Below are 21,947 nucleotides of genomic sequence, written 5' to 3'. Positions count from 1 at the left end.
GAAAAGAACAAACAAGCTTTGCAGAAACATTAAAGATATTAAAGATATTAAAATATCATTTAAAAAAGCATGAAATAGTTTTGATTCTTATTCTGTGCGCAAGTTTACGGGTAGCACTAAAGCAAAAGCTCGAAATTTTAATAGATTCACACAAGAATAATTAATTTTTTTTTAATGTTTGATCTTCTTATATTATTGTATTAAAATTATTAATTAGTTCGAAATAAAAATTGAGGAGTACTTTTTTTTAGTTGTTTTTCTACTTTCACATTCATTTTGTGTACGCGCTTTAGAAGAAAGTGTAGGTTAGAAGTAGATAAAGTTAAAGAATACATTGCAGATAATTTGAGAAAGTTATGATCTTTGGATTTTTATAGGTTTTTTAAAAACAAGTATGAAAGTATATCATCACAAATGACATCATTGTACTTTCGTGTTTTTCGTGGCAAAAGAGGAGCACTTTTGTGGAGAAAATCCATGATATCAGCTGGCAGCTTTTCCAGGAAAATTTGAAAACATCTATCCAATCGCCCTGCACAGCACTGAAAGATTCAGATGTAGATACATTTAAAATTCATAGCTGGGTTAAAACCGAAACCTGAAAAAAAATTTTAATAATAGTATTTCATTTTAAGAGTTACAATCAGATCTAATCAATATATATATAAATACAAATAAATAATTAAATAATAATTTAACAATAATTACATCAAAATTTCTACAAAATTTCTACAGACAACTTTATCAAAAACCACAATTTTAAATGATTTAAATCTAGATCAGATAACGAGAATAATAAATAAGCTTTTTTAGACTGCTCTACAAAAAAGTAAATATAAAAATACATCTGACATACTATTTTATTTATCAAATACCTTTTTTCCATGCGTTTATCTTCCGTGTGGTTTACCCTCGCCCAAATAATTGCCATATAGAGGCTACATACCAAGGCCCATGAAGACGAGTTCAGCTCACTAAATAGCATCATAATCCCGTCACAGACCAAGGGTAAGTGATTTTCAGAAGAATGAAGGATATTAAGAGTATATATATATATGTATATATTTATATATATATATATATATATATATATATATATATATATATATATATATATATATATATATATATATATATATATATATATATATATATATATATAGATAAGTTAGATAAGTGTTTTTTACTAAGTTATTATTGCTCTGTTCTTTAAGAACATTGAGCACTCTATTTGTAAAATACACTAACATAATTTACATATATATATATATATATATATAATATATATATATATATATATATATATATATATAAAGAGAGAGAGAGAGAGAAATTTTTTTTTATTATCCATTTATTTAACTAAAAAATTGAAAAAATTTACAGATTTATTTATAATTTACAAAATTAGGTTTGGTGTCACTCGTATAGTTAAAAATTAGTCATTGGAGTGACACCTTAATAAAATAAACAAATAAAGCAGAAAACAAACAAGCAACAAAAAGTAATAACAGTATATAATAGTAATAAAAAGTAATAATAAGTAATAGATAGTGACCAAAAAAAAATCATAACAAAAAGGAGAATAATAACTATTCAAAAAAGCCAGACCAATAACAAAAAAGGAAAAAGTGAATGAGCTGAGTTGAGAGATAATAAATGAATGGGATAACACAATGTTTAACTATCAAAAGGGTGGTAGAAAATAAAAATAAAACAAAAAGATATATTTAAATATTATGATGAGACAAAAAAATATGAAATCACTTGAATAATAGCAGCTAATGTAAAATGCAAAAATAATAAAAATAATAAGCAACAACACCACCAAAAAAAAAACGACAATATAAACAATACACATATGAACACATCAATATAAACAATGCACAAAATTACATGACTGTCATGTAATTTTGTTTAAATTGTTGTATATTTTTGTGTATTGTTTATATTGTTGTGTATTTTTATTTTTGTTTATACTGTCATTGACAGAAATAACAAAAATAGAAATACACAACAATATAAGCAATACACAAAAATACACGACAATATAACCAATTCAAACAACATAAGTTATTAAAACTTAAAAAACTGTTGTTTATTTTTGTTTTCTTTTAATAACTTATTAAAGTTTTTCATTTTCAAAAATCCCAAGAACATTTTTTCTTTTAACTTTGCTTTTAGTAGTTTTGTTTATTTAATATTTTTCTTCCATTTATATTCTTTAAAATTTTCATTGTTTTCACTTCATTAGTTTTTTGTAAATCTTCTATTCTAAACAATTTTTTTTTTCTATTTTCTATTATTTAGCCTTTTGCTATTAAAAAAATACTTCCTCCATTTGCGATGTCATTGTCATATATATATATATATATATATATATATATATATATATATATATATATATATATATATATATATATATATATATATATATATATATATATATATATATATATATATATATATATATATATATATATATATATATTTAAACAACTTTAAAAAGTATTCTACACAATAGAGTGCTCAATGTTCTTAAAAGAACAGAGCAATTATATATTAGTAGAAAATCACTTAACTAAATTTTTCCATTTGACACTGTGTTTCATCAACAAATAAAATGAAATACTATTTTTAATTATTTCACAATTTTGCAACCATAATAACATCCTCTGAAGATGCTGAGGAGTGTTTGCTAACGCTTTCTTAATACTATTTTCCAACGGTTTGTGATCACCGTTAACAGTGACTTTTTTCCATATATACATATACATGTATATATATATATATATATATATATATATATATATATATATATATATATATATATATATATATATATATATATATATATATATATATCTCACATCCAAATCACACCAAAAAGTACAGCAAGAAGTTCTTTTTCATAGATTTCATGATTTCATAGTTTAACTGAGCTGGTGTCATTGACCTTGATGCAATGCAATTAGTTTTTCATTTTGAAGTAGTACTGCTCCAACACCAGTTTTGCATGCGTCTAATTGTAACGTCACAGGTTTCATGATGTCATAAAAAATCAAGACATTGTTCAAAACATAGTAGTTTTTTATAATTTTATGGAAAGATTAATCTTGTACTTTGTCCCATTGCATGTGTATTCCTTTTTTTATTAGATTTTATATTACTTTAAGTTTTAGCTCTATTTAGGCCTAAAGAGAGCTGATTTATTCCTATAGGGACAAATCTATTAAATTTATATGTCAATGTACATGATTAGTTTATACATTAAATGTACGATTAGCATTATTACAGCAAATTGTCTTGTTGACAGTAATATAATGTCTTGTTGGTAATAATGTCTTGTTAACAACTACTTTAGAAAAAGCAATGATAGAAGAGCGATTTAAATGTATTTTATTTTTCAACAACCACGTTTCTTAATAAATTTGCGGCTAAGAAATTTTTGATGTATGTAAATTTTCGTATGTACGCGCTAGTTTATTTTTCCTTGTTAGCATTAATAGTAGCAGCCGTATATCAGTGGTTAGTGCGTTTGTCTCAAAAGCTTGAGATTCGTATTTCAACGCTATATGAGATTCGTATTTCAACGCAATTCAAAGCTAGAGATTTGTATTTCAACGCTATTTCTTGGCAAATTTTATAAAATCAGTAAGGAAGGAGGAGTGAACATCCTTTCAAATGCTCTTCCGCGGTACCCTGTAATAAGACTGTAAGAACTTCTTGGGGCACCTAAAATAAAATTTAAAAAAAATAAATATAAGTAAAGCTTTTAAATTGAATCTTCTCAGAAAAAATTTTGTGGTCAAACTGTACTCCAATAAAACCGAAATATTTTGTATTAGATTAACACTAATACCAAATAAGCATCATTGATAAGGAACCTATTAAGTGTTTATTAAAGTTTTCCGAATTTTTCTTTTAAACAATATTTTATTTTGTTAATCTAAATCACGATATCTTATTATGTTAATCTAAACACAATATCTTATTATGTTTAGAAGTAGATTACTTAACAACTCTTATTTATTTTTTTTTAAAAAAAAAACGTCTAGTACGAATAATCAAAAAAATACGTTTTTGTGCGCATTAAAACACAAGTTATATTTGAAGAGTTTTTGAATTGTTTGAAAGTTTTTCGTTTCTTTTTTTCATTTGAACAATAGAAAAACAAATGAAAACTTGGTTTATTTATATAGATTTTATTAACAATTTTTAACGCAGTTGTATTTAAAAAAAAAACTTTCAACAACAAACTATTTATTTTGGAATTTTGTTTTAAAGTATTTGAAAAGTTGTTACCAGCAATCAACAAGGTACATATATAAATTTGTAACCACAAGTAGATGTTATTAAAAATAATTACTAACAGTTTTATAGCTTTTTTTCTGTCAACTTATTTGAACATTAAAAAAAAATAAACCCATTTAATGCTCTCTGATTATTCTCTGATTCTATTTTCTTTGGTTTTTCAATGATTCTTCTATGATTTATTGCTCTTTGATTATTCTCTGATTCTATCTTCTCTAATATTATCTTCTTAAAATAGCACTCACTTTTTATAAAAAGTCCAAAGTTGTTTGTTTTAGAACCTGAAAGAAGATGTTTTAGTATTTGAAGCAGTTTTAAAATAAGGTTGTCTAAAATTAGACATTTGTAGTTAAGTTGAAAGTTTGAATGGAGAAAAATGTTGATCAACCAATGTTGGTCGATCAACCTATATTGCTCAAAACATTCCATTGCGAAGAGCCGCTTGAAACGTTCCAATCTGAAGATGAGCTTGACAATCTATTAGAAGAAAAGTTTTTTCCTAAAGAAGGACATTTAGAGTATGTTGTTGTTGTTATTTTTGATGACTTTGTTTTTAGTGTTGATGATGATGATAATGAAGATGATTATGATGGCCGTGATGATCATGATCGTGATCATGATTATGATAATTATGACTGCGATGACAACAACGACCTCGTTAATGATGATAATGTTAAAGTTTTTCAAATGAACTTCAATGTTGTTTTGTATTTTTTAGAGATTGGCAAGTGTTAACACATTTGTTAAAAGTATTTATTGGAACAGGTATTTTAGGTTTACCATCAGCTGTCATGCATGGAGGTCTAATTGTGAGTTTTAGATTATTTAGTTTCAGAATTACGTATTACTTTTATTCATTTTTTTTTTAAATTAATCAACTAAACAACTTTTTTAATGATAACTGGAAGCTTGGACCGGCAATCCTTCTTTTACTTGGATTTGTATGCATGTACAACATTAAATTGCTGGTTGATACAGCCCAAAATATACGAGAAAGGTATTTGTTTAAGTTCGAGACTTTTTCTTTTTTTTACTCTCTATCAATTTTTTTGTTTTGTTTTGTTTGCTTTTTTATATTAGACTTTTAATTTAGTTTCTTGTAATATATTTGAATATTCTGGAAAATTATTTTTTTTAATATAATCTCTTTAGTCTTGGAATTAATCGTATCAGTTATTCTGGAATTTCAGAATATTTGTTCAGCGTTTATGGCAAAAGAATTGGCATGTTGGCAAGGTATTTTTTTAGCCTGCACTTGATATTAAAACGGTATAAAAAATATGTCAACGTTAAAATGATGTTATGTGCTGTATATAAACGTGTGTGTGTATATGTAAACATATACACACACACGACATTGTAAAACCTTAAATGTGTTCTATGTAATGAATTAATACTAAATTAAAAAAAATTTTGAATAAAAAAAAGTTATAGGGGTTGCTCAAGACCCTTAAACATCAGACGGGTCCCTAATATTTTATTTATATTATTATAATTATTTACGTTAAATTATTTTTAAAAGCCTGAACGACGAAAACATTCTTAATTAAAATAATATAGTTTAAAAATGAAAGTCAATAAAGTTAATTTAAAACAATAGTAGCGTAAGAAAGTTGATAAATAAAATATCTAAAATAGCGTTTTGGAACACATGGCAAATTAACGTGTAAATAACCGCATAAAATTACGCTTAAATTAGTATTTAATGTTTTTTTAACTAGATATTTCCTCTAATCAACATGTCTTCACCATTATGACAAATTTTCACCGTGCAATGCTGATATTGATTTTCTGGTATTTTGGCACACTCTGTCCCACTGTGCGTAGGTGTTTAAGGGTTCCACTGTGCGTAGGTGTTTAAGGGTTCCACTGTGCGTAGGTGTTTAAGGGTTCCACTGTGCGAAGGTGTTTAAGGGTTCCACTGTGCGTAGGTGTTTAAGGGTTCCACTGTGCGTAGATGTTTAAGGGTTCCACTGTGCGAAGGTGTTTAAGGTTTCCACTGTGCGTAGGTGTTTAAGGGTTTTACCTGTTTTTAAAATAAAGAGAGTTCAATTTTGCGAAGAATTTTCGAATTGCGAAGAATTTAATGAGGGTTGTGAATATGCAAAATAAAAGATCCAAAAACGTTTTGCTTTAATAATCTTTTGTTTTAAAGTAAAATCAAAATACGACTAACAAAGAGGAACAATTATAATTTAAAATAATATTTATTTGGTTAAATTAATTTATATGCTGAATATATGCTGAATTTTAAAACAGAAGTTTTTATTTAGTATGCTGAATTTAACTAAAACGTTGTTAAAAAAATTATCCAACTGAATATCAGTTAAACAGACAAGAGGTCAAAAAGTTCTTTTAAAACATTCAAATAAAAATGAGAGGTTAGCCGTCTGTTATACAGGCCTCGTAAACGCTTATATAGAGGCCTGGGGCTGGGGGCCATCAATATTCGAAAATTATCTTGTTTAATTATTGCAAGCGTCGTCTTTACTAATTTTTAATTAAAGTACAATTATCTAGTTTATAGATACAAAAAATGTCTAAAAAATGTTGCGTGACAAACTGTAATGGTAATTACAATAAGGAAAATAAAGAAAAGGTTTTCCGGCTTCCTCATAAGAAAGAAGAGTATACTCTTTGAGTGAATGCTATACCACAAGACAATATATCTGACAGTCCAGATACAGTTGTTTGCGAAAGACCCTTTCCATCTGGATATCCAGCAGTTACCAAATTTGGCCATAAAAGCCCTCGTGATTCTCCACCCGTTTTTACATGTATCACACCTAGTTTAATACCTACTCTTCCACCTTCATTAAGAACAACTTTTAAAGCATCTTGATCTGTCCGTATCATTACGCCCGACGAATTTGATATATTTTTAGCTGCTGATAAAGTTACATCCTTTAGCTCATTACATCAGAAGTTACAAAATAAAGAAATTGATTTTGGTACAGTTAATGTAACTTGGTATTTAACTGGTGAACAGTTGCTGATCATTCAGTCAACATATTTTGAATAAAACTCTTCCATTGTCAAGTTTATCCTTAAAATCAAGAATGATCTTACTTTTTGAGGGATATATTTTTGTTGGATTAAATATAAAATTGAATCTCTATTTAAAAACGGGATTTTCATAATCAATTCTTGCTCAAAATTACAAGAAGCTATTAATTTATTAAATAACTTAACAAAATCCAATAAAATAGTAATTCTTTTGCAACACATCCGTGATATGAGTTCTAATACAGTTGAAAAAAAATACACCACAGAAACTATTGTACGAGCATTTGAATACTTTGCAATTTCAAGATCATTATATAAAAGATCAAGGGAAAATTATGAACTTTCAAGTATTTCTCTCCTAACAAAGCTAAATTCAAAACTTGATTCTGCAATCGATGATCAATGTTTTTAAACTCAATTTTTTCTAAACTTGAAAATGAAATGCAAAAAAAGTGTTTGCTATTGATTGACGAAGTATACATTAAATCATCTCTTACTTATCATGCTGGCTCAATCTTTGGAAAAGCAGTAAATAAACCAGACTCTTCAGCAACTACTGTTTTAATTTTTATGTAAGTTTCACTTTATTGAAGACCACAATATTTTTGCAGAATTTTACCTATTTGTGAGCTTGATTCTAAATTTCTGCTTGAACAAACTCAATTCGTTTTTGAGGGAATAAAGAGCGCTGGAGGGATACGAGTTGCCATAATATTTGATAATAATCGTGTAAATCAAGCACTATTTATAATGTATAAATGTGTTGATCTATGGTTGACCAGAAACAATGTGTTTTTGTTATATGACCTTGTGCATCTACTTAAATCTGTTCATAATTACTGGATTACAGAAAAAAAGCCAAAAGTTACATTATGAATATAATGGGGAAATTAAATATGCATGTTGGTCTAATATCTTAAGTTTGTTCAGACTCGAAGAAATAACATTGTAAAATTGTCTAAACTTACAGGTATATCTGTTACACCAAAACTTATTGAAAGACAAAAGGTGTCTACTTGTCTACAAGTCTTTTGCGATGAAGCTGTAACTGAAAGTTCACCAGAGATACAGGTGCAGCCTTAGCTCATACATGTCGTGGTTTAGTAGCCCTTACAAAGTTTTTGTTGCAGAAATCTATTAATTATGTAATACTGGGAAAATTTACAACTGACCCACTAGAAAAAATGTTTGGAAAACTCCAACAAGGATCTGGAGGCACATAATTTATCAATGTGCAACAAGTTATTGAAAAAGTAAAAATTCAACGAGCGAAACTATCAATATAGACATTAATTTCTTATCTGCAGAAAGTGGACATAACTGCCAGAAATGTGGATATTTTCTTAGCATTAATGCAATTGATATATTTGACAATTTGCCTGAGCTAGAAAAGTGTGTGCAAATAGATACAAAAGCAGGATTAGTATATATAGCTGGATATATTGTGCGAAATGAAGTTGAAGAACAAGAAGAAGGTAAATTTTATTATGAAGAACTCGGCGATTACACTGCTAAAACAAATCGTAGAGGTTTGAAAATACCAAATGACAATGTTTGTCAGTGGACCATATTTTCTTATACTTTGTTTTATTAAATTGTTCATAATGTCTGCTAAAAGTCACTCTGGAATATTTTAATGTTAATATCAGAGTCTTTTAACTTTAATATGGAAAAGAAACATGCTATTTCATTTTCAAACATTTTTTTTAAAAACGTTAATTTATATGCACTAAAGTCATTTAAAGAGTCATAACAAAAGTAAAGCTTGCAAAGTAAACCTATTGTGTGTGTGTTTTTTACCTATGAAAACTCTACAACTCTAAGTTACTTATATTTAGTTTGTTTAGTGATTTTGGTAAAAAATTTAGTATTTTAATCTATATCTGAAATATATAAAATCAGCAGCGTAGCAACCTAGGGGCTACGCGGGGCAGTTGCCCGGGGCCCTCAACCTCAGGGGGCCCTCAAATCTTTACCAGAAATCTCGATCGAACTGAACTTTTGGAAATTTCTCCCATTTTCTAAATAAATATGACTAATTGCAACATGCAACCCCACTTTAATTATGACAACTCAGTTAAGAGAAATTCAAAAGTTATGCCTTGGGAATTCCCTTAAATTCTCTCTGTAGGTTGGCAGTGTTGTCAATTTGACGGATAGTGATATGTGCGTCATTCCCCAACGACACTTGTAGCGTATCAGTGTGTTTCTCTTTCCTTTTATTTTACATTTAACGTCGTCAGTGAAGATATTAATAATATTAATAAATTAAAGCCAACAATTATTTTATCGCGCGTTAACGCACTTTTAATTTGTTGTTATTATTATTTGAAAGTCCGTTGCTCATTGCTTCTGAATACACACACAAAACCCTGGGTGACCCAGTCTGGGTCACAGCAGTGAGTGGGATGTTAATCAGTAAGCTACTGGCTGCTTGGGGTGGGCCTCATCACGCGTTTTAACCAATGAAAGTATTTGTTGAGAGCCTTTGAGAGCTACAGCGCGTCAATTCTAAAACAAATTTGTTTAAAATATTTAAAAAAATTTTAGTTTATGTGATTATTAAACTGTCAAAAGATACGTTATTTCATATATTTATGTCAAGTTTATTCATAAAAATTTCATTTATATAAATAAAAAAATTGATAACTATGGACAAAATAAGCTTTCTAAATAAATATGTGCATAAGTATACTTAACATAATCGGGAAAGTTGTTATAGTTGTATATTTCTTCTACTGTTGAAAGCGAAAACATTCATAAAATTTTTATGAACGTTTTTGAATGTTTTTGACTGAATAAGAATGTTTTTGTCATAAAAGCATTCTTATTCAGTCAAAACATTCAAAAACGTTCTAAACTTACACGTAGTTATTTTCTTAACAATCAAGCGAATAATTTTAGTAAATTGTTTGCAACTTTTGTCAATAAACCATGTAAAGACAAAAAAATTTATTTGTTTGTTTAATTCAAATGAAACTTTGTTTTTTTAATGTAGTTTAATTTGAAACAGAAAATATCTTGTGTGAACAGAAAAAATGGAAAAAGGTGCAGAACTCTTAAATGGGCATTTTTATTTTAAACTATTTCCAGATGGTGTAGTTGATAGAAATAAAGCTAATAATTATTAATTATTATTATTATTATATTATATATTGTATAAACAATACAATATTAGATTATCTAATATTTTATTGTTTAAATAAATTAGAAAACTAAAACTATGGATGAAAAGAAGAAACCCAGTGGTGCATTTAAACGTAAACAACGCCAAGAAAGAGAAGATAGTAAACAAAAATTGCCCAAAATTGACAAGTTTTTTAGTCAGCCTTCTGCAAGTACATCTGGCCAAAATATTTCTATTGATAGCGACTCAAATAATGTGGTAACTGCAATGTTGATTGAGAAGCCTACTGAAGAAGATTCGACAATTATTGCAGTTGGAGATACCTCCGCCGCCGATCATGTAAACGTGGATAATGTTTGCATGACACACATAAGAGCGGAGGGTTTGAAGGAACGACAGACCTCTAGATCTTTCGAAAATGTGTACGACAAATCTTCTTACGACTTGGGAAACTTCACGAACAAAAATTCTTGATATGGGACCTTTACAGCCTTCAGGACCTTTTCCAACTGACATCAACTGGAACAATAGGTGTTTTTCAAAATCGTACTACGTTTCGTGTTCTAAATATGGACCAGTTAATCGTTTTTGGTTGTGTTATTCCAAAATACTAGACGCTGCCTATTGTCAACCTTGCTGGTTACTTGCTTCACATAATGTTAGGAATAATTTTTGGTGTACGGGAATTCGAGATTGGAAACATTTATCAGAAAGAATTAAACAACACAGTTGTTCGAGTGGCCATATCGCCCGATATGATCACATTTTGCGGCAAGTTTTGGATATGCCTAAAGGTAATAATAATTATTTTTTTTATCGTTTATTTTGTTTATAATTATTAACTGTTTAATATCAGGACTTTTTTGAAATTGGATTTTTTTATGTTTTTAGGATCTACAAGATATCTGAGTGCAACAATTCAAAATGAAATAATTGAGAGCTTGGGAACCAAACTCGAAACCCATCTACAAGAACAAATTAGAGCGTCACCGTTTTTTGCCATTATAATGGATACGACACAGGACATATCAAAGGTAGATCAGCTAAGCACTGTTGTAAGGTATGCAGTAATAACCAGATCGAAAAATGGACAGCCAATTGATATAGAAGTAAAACAAGTGTTTCTTGGCTTTTATGCAGCCATCAAACATGGCGCAGTAGATTTAATCAACCAAGTGGCAACATTATTTATCGACAAAAATATTGATTTACAAAAATGTGTGGGACAAGGCTATAATGGAGCAAGTGTGATGAGTGGTGTGTGTAATGGTGTACAAAAACATATTAAAGATATCTTGCCTAACGCAGAGTACGTACATTGTGCCACTCATAATTTAAATTTAGTGATAAATGATGCCGTTAGAGGTTGTGTGGAAATACAGATTTTTTTCGCAACGTTGCAAGATTTGTATAACTTTTTCGGTAACAGTACAAACGTTGGGATCTACTGTCAAAATACACTGGCGAATCGGACACCACTCTAAAAAAAATAAATCCAACTAGGTGGTCCAGTAGGGTCAATACGATATCTGCAATAAAAATTCGTTATTTTGATATTACCAAAGCATTATCAGAAACAGTTCTGAAGAGTCCTAATAAAGATGAGCGTTGTGAAGCAGACAGTATTAAAACAAAAATGCAAAATTTCGAGTTCGTGTTGCTTTGCGAATTCATGTACAGTGTATTGAACGACATCAATTATGCATCCAAAACTTTACAATAAGGTTTTAGCAGAGACCAAAGCAAAGTTGCAAATTTATTGAAATGATTTCGAATTATTCAAGTGCAAAGCCAGTGAAACTGCAAGAAAATATGGTATTGATACCCATTTTCAAGAAAGAAGGCAAAGAAAAGTTCAAAAACATTTTAATGATTTAGCTGCTGATCACCAATTATTAAACTGAGAAAAAATATTTAAAATTGAGATTTCCAATAATGTAATATCTCAATTAGATACAGGTTTTATCGGTATTAGTGCAGTCTGTCATATATTCGATTTTCTAACAACAATATTTTTATTACATGTTGATGAAGCAACTTTATTACAAAAGTGCGACGAATTCCAAAGAAAATATTCAGATATAATAGGCCCTAGTTTTTCACTTTAATTTATTAATATTTACCATCCAGTTTTACCTCAACTAACTCAACCATTGACTGTTCACCAATTATGTAAGGAAATAATGAGCAATAATAGAGTGCTAGACTGCGACCTAACGGAATTATTTACAACAATGTTATTATTTTTTACAATTCCTGTCACTTTTGCAGTAACTGAAAGGTCATTTAGCAAATTAAAAATAATAATAAATTATTTAAGAAATAAGATGGGCCAAACTCGACTCCGACATTTATCGTTAATAGCAATTGAAAACAAAACCGCATCAAGCCTGGATTTAAACGAAGTCATTGATACTTTTTTGAAAATTAAAGCTAGAAAAAAATTTTAAATATAATTGTTATTTAGTTAGTTGGTAGGCCCGACGTTTATATAATAAAACCTTGAATCTTCTCTATTTCGTTTTCTTAGCCAAACCTACACCAAGTATTAATTGTAATTTATATTGTTACTGTTTAATATTATTTTTACCTCCCCTGCAGTGCACAAAAAAGAGCTTAAGTAGCTTAGCATTTTTAAAGTATTTTTATATTTCATATTTTTATTTGATAAAACGTAATCAGTTTACATAGCAGTGGGGCTTCAGTTTTTAATTTGCCCCAGGACCCTTGGTTACCTAGCTGCGCTACTGTATGAAATATTTTAAAAACTTTTGAACAAATTTTGTTGTTACTAAATATGATCATTTTATGGTTTTTTCGAAACTTTAACATTTTAAAATATACTATATAATATATTTTTTTGTATCCTCTGATTGTGTTACTTTGTGAAAGATTTTGCATCTTATAGCTTAGGAAAGTTTTGTTTTTATAGACAAAGTTTTATAGCTAAAGAATGTTTTTTTATCTTTGTAGAAAGCTTGTAATGAATAAATAGGTTTTAATTGTTAAGTAAAATAAATAGATAAGCTATAGTTCACTCACACTAAATGGAAACGCTTTTTTACAAGCAAATGTTCATGCTACACTTTTTCTTAGTTGTTGTTTTTTATTGGCCCACAGCCCCAGGCTCCGATTTACGCGTTTACGAGGCCTGTTAGTATAGACGGCTACGGATGAGAGGGTTTAAGAAAAATATTACTAATAATCAATATTACTAATGTATTAATGTACACCAGCTCATAATCAGCTCTATACACTTTCTTTTTATCTTACAACAACAAGTTGTTCCTTCTTAAAAGTAAACTACTGCTTTTCCTAAGTTTAATATAATTATTTTAATAATATAAATATAACTTTTGCAGTAATTTTCCGTTTTATGAGTGTTAACTTGGAGGAGTTTGGTGAGTGTAAGGAGGAGTTTTACAGTGAGTGTAAAAATTTGGATCCACTGTGAGCAGAGACGATTCAACATGGCTCAACTGGCTCCTTTAAAAAAAAAAGGTCCTCAAAACAAAAATTCACGTTTAAAATATTTGGGTGCACTGAGAGTGTAAAATATTTGATTGCACAGTGAGTGTAAATTATTTGGGTGCACTGTGAGTATAAAATACTCAAGTGTAGTATTTAAATGGTGCTAATAAATAAACTATACTATGACTCTTTCCTTTAAAATAAGCTTTCAAATAAATATTTGAATTATTTAAATAATTTCCATCGTACTAAACATAAAATCAGGGGTTTATTACTAAACAAGAAACCATGGTTTTCTTTTAATGCTGCTCCAATCAAAATCATATTTTTACCAGACTGTTAGATTTGATTGCTAATCTAAAATCTTGTAAGTACCATACTGAAGTCTTTTAACACCAGGAAAATATTTCTCTAAAACTACCGAAATTGATCTCTTTTCTGTCTAAAATTCGCCTGTGAAATATTTTCTTTGTAAGTAAAAACCTGTTGTAACTACAGACCTAAAATCTCTTTACTTCATAAAACTTGTTAATGATTTTTAACTTAAAATAAAATTTTTCACAATTTATCATTAGAATAAATAAACTTCTTTTCTAAACCTTCATAATAAAAATAATATACCCATACTGAGTTCTTTGGCATTTTTATTTTTTTTCCAAAAACTCTGAACTTAAGAGTGGTAAAAATGGTTGTCTGCATCTTTATTTAAAAAGTTATAAACATAGTATCTGCATATTTATTTAAAAAGTTAAAAATATAGTAAAAAGTTTATATTATAAAAAAAACCTATATGCGTTAAATACCACTTTATTTTTGTTGTGTTGATGTGTTGTTGTTTTTTATGTAGATACGTTACCGATTGTTTCTTATGCACGCTTCAACTTGGTTTTTGTTGCGTTTATGTTGTTTTTATTTCGCATAATTTACAAGCAGCAGCACATATTCTTGACGTGCGAATCTGGATGATTATCATTTTTCCATTTCTTTTGGTTCTGTCGCTATCTGTCAATATCCAAAAACTAGCTTACCTAACAATGTCTGGAAATGTTATAGCATTAATTGGTCTCGGATTAATATACCAGTATTTGTTTAGCCACGTTCAACTGCCATTAAAACTTCCTAATTCTAATGGCGTGATCAATGCTTGTGTAGCATTTGGTCAGATTATCTATGCATTTGAAGGAATAGCTGTGGTAAATTTTTTTATGTAATACTTTTTAGATAATATCGAAATATATTTTTTTATTGAACTCTTTATTTACCTAAGTTTATTGAATTTAGGTATTACCCACAGAAAACAAATTAAAAACTCGAGAATCTTTTAGATGGATTTTGCAAATTACTGGATGCCTTGTGATGTTTCTTTATTTTTCATTTGCTATTCTTGGTTATTTAACCTTTGGAGATAAAACAATGGGAAGCATTTCACTAAATTTACCGCAAACATGGTAAAGTTTTTTTTTTATTTTCAGTTTGTATTAAAAGAACTTCATTGATGTTAAATTTTTTCTTTTATTGATAACACAGGTCAACAAAAAAAAAAAATTTTCTGGTGCCGAGCAAACAATTTGTTTTTTGTATAGCATTTCTCATTTTGATTTCAAATATGTAACTCTGTTTTTACCATCAGGTCAAGTTGTAAAGATATTTAGGTTCAAATCTTAAGTATTTAGGGTAAAGTCCCTAATATTGTCGAAAAAAAAGTTATTCAAAAGTATGTCAACCTGGGTCTCAAAAGAAGCGTATTTTCATAGAGATTTTAGAAAACATAAATATTTTTCCTTAAAATTTATTGACAAAAAAATTATGTAAAAAAATGCTGAAGACTCTTTAAAAAAAGTCAACAGAATGTTATTCACCAAAAATACACAAAATACTTATTTTTATTTCAAATGAATAACATTTTTAAAATCTCTATGAAAATACGCTTTTTTTGAGACCCAGGTTGACATACTTTTGAATAACTTTTTTTTCGACAATATTAGGGACTTGACCCTAAATACTTAAGATTTGAACCTAAATATCTTTACAACTTGACCTGATGGTAAAAACAGAGTTACATATTTGAAATCAAAATGAGAAATGCTATACAAAAAACAAATTGTTTGCTCGGCACCAGAAAAAAAAAATTTTTTTGTTGACCTGTGTAATATTTGTAATTTTTTAATCCATCGGCTAGTTTAAAAAAATGGTTAAATAGTCTAACCCATACCACTCTGGAAGCAAGGTGGAATCCAGACTATCAAATTAGGGAGGGGGGGGAGGCATTTTTAACGACCCCATTAATCATATTTTTTTTGTTAATTTTTGTTTGAATATCACGAAGGGTTGAGAGACATGAAGCTTTACTGACGTTTAACGTAATATTACAAAATATATCTAAACAGAATGACAAAACATCTTCATCAAAAACAAGAGTTTTATTTTTATCAATTGGAGAAAGTAATTTTATTGATGCTTTATTCTGTGCTGTTCATGTATTTTCTCTAACAAATGGACTCACTCATTTATTTCAAAAAAAAGTTTAGGTTTATATAAAGTAAAATATTATTATAAAGATCTGTTAATTGTTTTAAAACAAAAACGCTACGAGACGCTAAGAAATGAGTTACAAAATGATATAGATAAAATAGCCAAATGGAGTCTGTATGGAAGATGAAGATTAATGTAAAATTATTTTGGTAAGTATAATAAAAAAGAGAATATACTATCTTAAACGTCTCCGATTTGATGAAAATTATGAGCAACAAATAAACTACTGCGTCAACAGATCTCAATTGCGAAAATTTTGCATTTGTTTTTGCATTTGCATTCAATCAAGCCTTTGTTCGTTCCCTTTTTAAATATGCAGCTTCAATCTGGAATCCATCAATGAAATACGATATATCAGCTATATATAAGTTGCTCTTCTTTGAACTTTTTCAAGTTTAAAGAAGAGCAACTCTAAAAAAAACTCTATTACATCTAAGTAATGAATCGAGTTTCTATCGTTGTAATACTAAAAAAAGTTTAATATTACAACGTTAAAAACCCGTTAAGAGGAGATTTTAATGCTTCAAAATTATCCACGGTTTAATACAAGTTAAATACACACTCTCGTTTAATATTATAAACATTAAAACTTTTGTTATAAATTAATTTAATTATTATTTTTTTAAATTTTAGCAATATATAGTTGTTATAATTATTATAAATATATATATATAAATAATGTTAGTGTATTCTACAAATAGAGCGCTCAATGTCCTTAAATATCAGAGCAGTAATAAATTATATATATATATATATATATATATATATATATATATATATATATATATATATATATATATATATATATATATATATTAGGGTGGTGGTAAAAACAACTTATTTTAAAAACGTCAGCTGACAACCCCTAAATGTGTTTTATTTAATAAAATAATACTGGATTTAAAAAATTTTTAAATAAAAAATATTTTTACGGGTGCCACAAGGCCCTTATACATCAAACAGGTTCCTAATATTATAAAAAAAAAAGTTTTTTAAAAGTATATCATGTTGGGTCTCAAAAGAAGCAAAATTTTATAAAAATTCTAAAAATAACAATTATTTTATAAAAAAACTATTATTTAAGATTTTTTTGAAATTATAATTAAAAAAAATAAACTTTTTTCATTTTTAGTTTAAAAGGTCATTTTTTTTGCAATAAACTATAAAGTAACAATTTGTTTTTAAAAATAATTATTATTTTTGAAATTTTTATAAAACTTTGCTTCTTTTGAGACCCAACATGACATACTTTTGAAAAACTTTTTTTTTTATAATATTAGGAACCTGTTTGATGTATAAGGGCCTTGTGGCACCCGTAAAAATATTTTTTATTCAAAAAATTTTTATATCCAGTATTATTTTATATATATATATATATATATATATATATATATATATATATATATATATATATATATGGATGACTTAGCGCCAAATTAGCCTATACAACGAATATGTTGAAATGAGATTATTTGACGTAAAGTTTAAAAGTCTTTAACAAAAGCCGCAAACCTGAAAAAATTAAAACAAATGGCAGTACAGTGAACTTAAAAATTTTAATTATAGTAGTTTAGTAGTTTGCAAAGAAACACTGCATAAATCATTTTTTAATATAAAATAATTTTTTTTTAACTTTGTTGTATAGGCTGGTTTGGCGCTTAACCATCCAATATATATATATATATATATATATATATATATATATATATATATATATATATATATATATATATATATATATATATATATATATATATATATATATATATATATATATATATATATATATATATATATATATATATTATATATATATATATATATAATATATATATATATATATATATATATATATATATATATATATATATATATATATATATATATATATACATTATATAATTTATATATATATATATACATTATATTTATTTATATATATATACATATATACAAAGGTATGCTTGTATCTATGTATCTATGTACAGGGTTGTCCCTATGGTTGGTGATGCTCGTGACAGACGTAGTTGTGGGGCCCCTTCCCTCTAGTAATAGTCGCGTGTATAAACTTTTTGTGCTGCCACCAATACTTTAACACTTACACCACCTGCCTATCTACCATAAAGATAAATATATATATTCAAACAACGTCAATCTTTTTTGCATCATCGATGTACGTAGGAAGGTTGTAATTAACTTCAACTTGCTAAAACAACGTTCACTGCTGACCACTGTCATTGAAATTGTCAGCAACATGCGTAGTTCAGATTAGTATCCACAGATTAGTAAAAAGGTCTTTTCTGTCGGTGTTTTTTATAATATTTATTCCTTCTAATGGTAATAGTGTTTTCTTAACCACCATCTGATATAACTACGTTCAAGCTGTGGCAACCACAGGATGTAAATGAGGCTTGTGAGTATTCGGCTGAAATTCGAGCTTGAACACCTATTTGAATTGCACCCGTATTAGACCCGTTGTTTTGCCTTGACCTCTACAGTTGTTAAGGTCTAGTCAACAAGACTTTATTTGTTCAATTAGAAGGTTAGAATGAGCTTTACCATTCGACTCTTCACACACTGCATATTCAATAAAACTTTCTTGGACAATGACTATTTATTGCAGGGGCGGATGCAGCATATTTTGGTCTTTTAGATAGCTAACTTCTTGACATGGAACAAACTCCAAACATTTATATGTTTATACTTATGTCAAATAAGGATGCTTTGCAAAAAATTGCGATGACTGGAGCCTGGGAACAAAAATAACCCTAAAATTTTTGCCTCCCTTCCTGCCCCAAATGTGAGAGCAACAAGTTGAGTAAATATTTTTTGTACTATTTTCAACTAGACTTATGTTCATCGATAAATTTTAAGTTTCTTAGTATAATATTTTAGCGTTCAAAAATTATGACCATATAAAGTTTAAATCCCCTCCTCCCCTCCTCCCTCTCCTCTCCTCTCACCCCTCAATTTGAGGGGCTTGCAAATTTAATATGGTCATAATTTTTGAACGGTGAGAAATAACACTGTAAAACTTAACATTTCTTGATGAATATAAGTCTAGTTGAAAATAGTACAAAAACTATTTCATCAACTTGTTGCTCTCACGTTCGGAGCAGGAGAGGAGAAAATTTTGGAGCTTTTTTGTTCCCAGGCTACAAGAACCGCAATTTTTTGCAAAGCATCTTTATTTGATATAAGTATAAACGTATAATTGTTTTGAATTAGCTCCATGTCTGCAAGTTAAATACCTCGAAGACCAAAAAATGCTGGATCTGCGCCAGATTCATTGTCTTCATTTACTTCATGAACATAGTAGATTATTAGAGATTTTTAGCCTTTTTGAATAAGGTCTAGAGTGCAATCTATAATAACTAAAAAGTTCTTTTGACACTTTACTTTGTTCATAATAGCTTCTTTTAAATGCGAAGGTAAGAGGTTAATGATCTCGTTTTAAATATTGAAATTTACCATTTGTAAACGTCATTCTCCATCTTCAATTCGCCTTAAATGCTCCATCAAAGTTGGATAAAAAATTTATCTTGTAGTTGGATAAGACCAAGGAAATTCCCATTATTTTTGTTGTACAGCTTTGATGGGCTTCCATGAATATCATATCCGCCAAGTACAAAATCATTGACATTATTTGCTTAAGTATGGTTTTCCATCGCCCTGTTTTATTGTTAATTTGTTAGATAAGACCTTTATCAACAGCTTGTTTATTTTTTATCATGATTGTTACCTCAATTCATTTGTCATAACAGCTGAAATGAGATGAAGATATCTCTTTTAGGCTTGCTCTGTGAACTTTTTGCAGTCGTTGAAACCTTCTTTTTTCCCAAAATATGATTTTTGAGTTGGGTCAAACAGGAAAATGAAACAGAAGATGACAAGAAAGACAATAAGCTGAATCTGGAAAGTTTCTGGAAAGTAGATAAGCCATCTCTCTCTTATTTGTTCGTCATTTCTTGCTACCTTGTATCAAAACTCATTTGAGAAATAGCGAATTTCGATTTTAGGTTATTCTTTATTGCTCTTCAGGAAAGGTATTGGACACATTTTGATGATGCAACCTCTCTCATACACCCAGCCGTTCTGTCTTTTTTACTTTTATTTACTAAAAAGGTAAAAAAAAAAAATTTTATCGGGACCTAAGGTCTTTGTGTACGTATACAACCTCAAATATCCAGTCGATGAGTAAACATGTTGGGCGCTTAAGGTTTTAAATGGTAAAGATATTTTATGAAGTTAAGAAAACTGCTAAATTAAGTAGTTTCAAACGCGACCCTATTGGCCGCAGCGCCCGAGGCAGCTTGCCTCTGTTGTCCCCGCTAGGAACGGCCCTGTTTATATATGTACTTATGCATATATTGAAGCTTTACTTTAGGTTGTATCAGGTCTTACAGCTTTTGTACTCACTAATGGTTTATTTTACATACCCTTTGCAACTGCTGGTATCAGTCGAAATTATAAACAGCTACTGCTCGTCGCCAAAAGAACCTCTAAGCAAACTTCAAGAGTATTTACTACGAAGTTCATTGGTTGTAACAACATGTAAGTTGTAGATTGTAGTAACTTAAAATTTTTTTTAAAGACATAGTTGTTAGCATAAATGTTAGAAATTTTTGGCTACCCTTCTAACAAAACATACATAAAAATATTACGTAATCATGCTAAATAACTGACGAGATTGTTTAAACGCCTTAAAGGAGATTGTTTCGTTATAATGAAGCTTATTTTTTTGTTTCTTTTTAAGTTTTTTAATTCAGCTTGCAAAGTTTTTTTGATTTCAAATCTGTTAACAAAAGTTTAAATCGAGCTTTATTGGTCTTTAAAACGGTTTAAAATTCTGTTGGTATTTTACAGTAAATGGATGTGTCGAAAATGACAAAGCAAATTTTACCTTTCTGATCTCTATAAAATGATTGTCAAAAGAAATCTTCATTTTTTTGAAAAGAAATAATTTAACCTACAAATCATCAATACTGATATCATACCATTTATTTAACTAGAAATCATCATGCTATTATTCATCCTTCCAATATTTTATTGAGATTGTTAAAATAAGCTGTCATAACCCTAGCTTTTTCGTAACCAATTGTCCGGGCATTCGAAAGCTATAAACAACAAAAAACGTTTTAACATAGATACAGTGACAGAAATATTTAAGAACACCCCTAGATTACCAATGGGCATTTTTATAAAGCAATATATGAGAATTTCTATCATTAACTTCATCAAGAAATAAACAATTTGCAAAGATTTTCATTGACTATTTTTATTTCCAAGTCTTTTACATCTTAAATATTGAAAATAAATGTTTGGCAATAGTACAATGTTGTTTAAAATGATAACCACGGCAGTCGGTTGGTGCTAAAAAAAGTCGGTTGGTGCTAAAAACAACGTTTTTTGAAAATGTCAGCTGACAACCCCTAAATGTGTTTTATATAAAAAAATAATACTGGATTTGTAAAATTTGTGAATAAAAAATATTTTTAAG

The 21,947-nt window shown here is 28.4% G+C and overlaps 2 protein-coding genes across 3 annotated transcripts in view; both read left to right on the top strand.

The window, feature by feature from the left end:
• Window positions 1-4,017: 4,017 nt before the first annotated feature.
• The window catches only part of LOC101237322 (proton-coupled amino acid transporter 1), a 38,315-nt gene continuing 20,385 nt past the window's right edge, over window positions 4,018-21,947 (top strand). The window contains exons 1-8 of one of the 2 annotated variants that reach the window (XM_065806277.1): window positions 4,018-4,316; window positions 4,590-4,829; window positions 5,030-5,120; window positions 5,220-5,308; window positions 5,464-5,547; window positions 14,763-15,108; window positions 15,197-15,363; window positions 20,835-21,001. In XM_065806277.1, the coding sequence (XP_065662349.1) occupies window positions 4,678-4,829; window positions 5,030-5,120; window positions 5,220-5,308; window positions 5,464-5,547; window positions 14,763-15,108; window positions 15,197-15,363; window positions 20,835-21,001 (1,096 nt within the window). In that variant the 5' untranslated portion in view covers window positions 4,018-4,316; window positions 4,590-4,677. Of the gene's footprint in view, window positions 4,317-4,576; window positions 4,830-5,029; window positions 5,121-5,219; window positions 5,309-5,463; window positions 5,548-14,762; window positions 15,109-15,196; window positions 15,364-20,834; window positions 21,002-21,947 lie in introns of both variants that reach the window. The other variant, XM_065806278.1, reaches the window with a different exon arrangement.
• Window positions 10,529-13,395, top strand: LOC136084908 (uncharacterized). Its single transcript, XM_065806279.1, has 2 exons — window positions 10,529-11,238; window positions 11,336-13,395. The coding sequence occupies exons 1-2, from the start codon at window positions 10,863-10,865 to the stop codon at window positions 11,926-11,928; spliced, it is 969 nt and encodes a 322-aa protein (XP_065662351.1). The 5' UTR covers window positions 10,529-10,862; the 3' UTR covers window positions 11,929-13,395.

Source organism: Hydra vulgaris, chromosome 09 (assembly GCF_038396675.1).
Source record: "Hydra vulgaris chromosome 09, alternate assembly HydraT2T_AEP".
In the NCBI taxonomy this organism is placed as follows: Eukaryota; Metazoa; Cnidaria; class Hydrozoa; order Anthoathecata; family Hydridae; genus Hydra; species Hydra vulgaris.
This window is presented reverse-complemented; position numbering and strand designations above follow the sequence as displayed.

Coding starts and splice junctions, on each gene's coding strand:
- LOC136084908 (XM_065806279.1), top strand. CDS start 10,863: ATGTGTACGACAAATCTTCTTACGACTTGGGAAACTTCACGAACAAAA. Junction 11,239..11,335: donor AGTTTTGGATATGCCTAAAG/GTAATAATAATT, acceptor TTATGTTTTTAG/GATCTACAAGATATCTGAGT.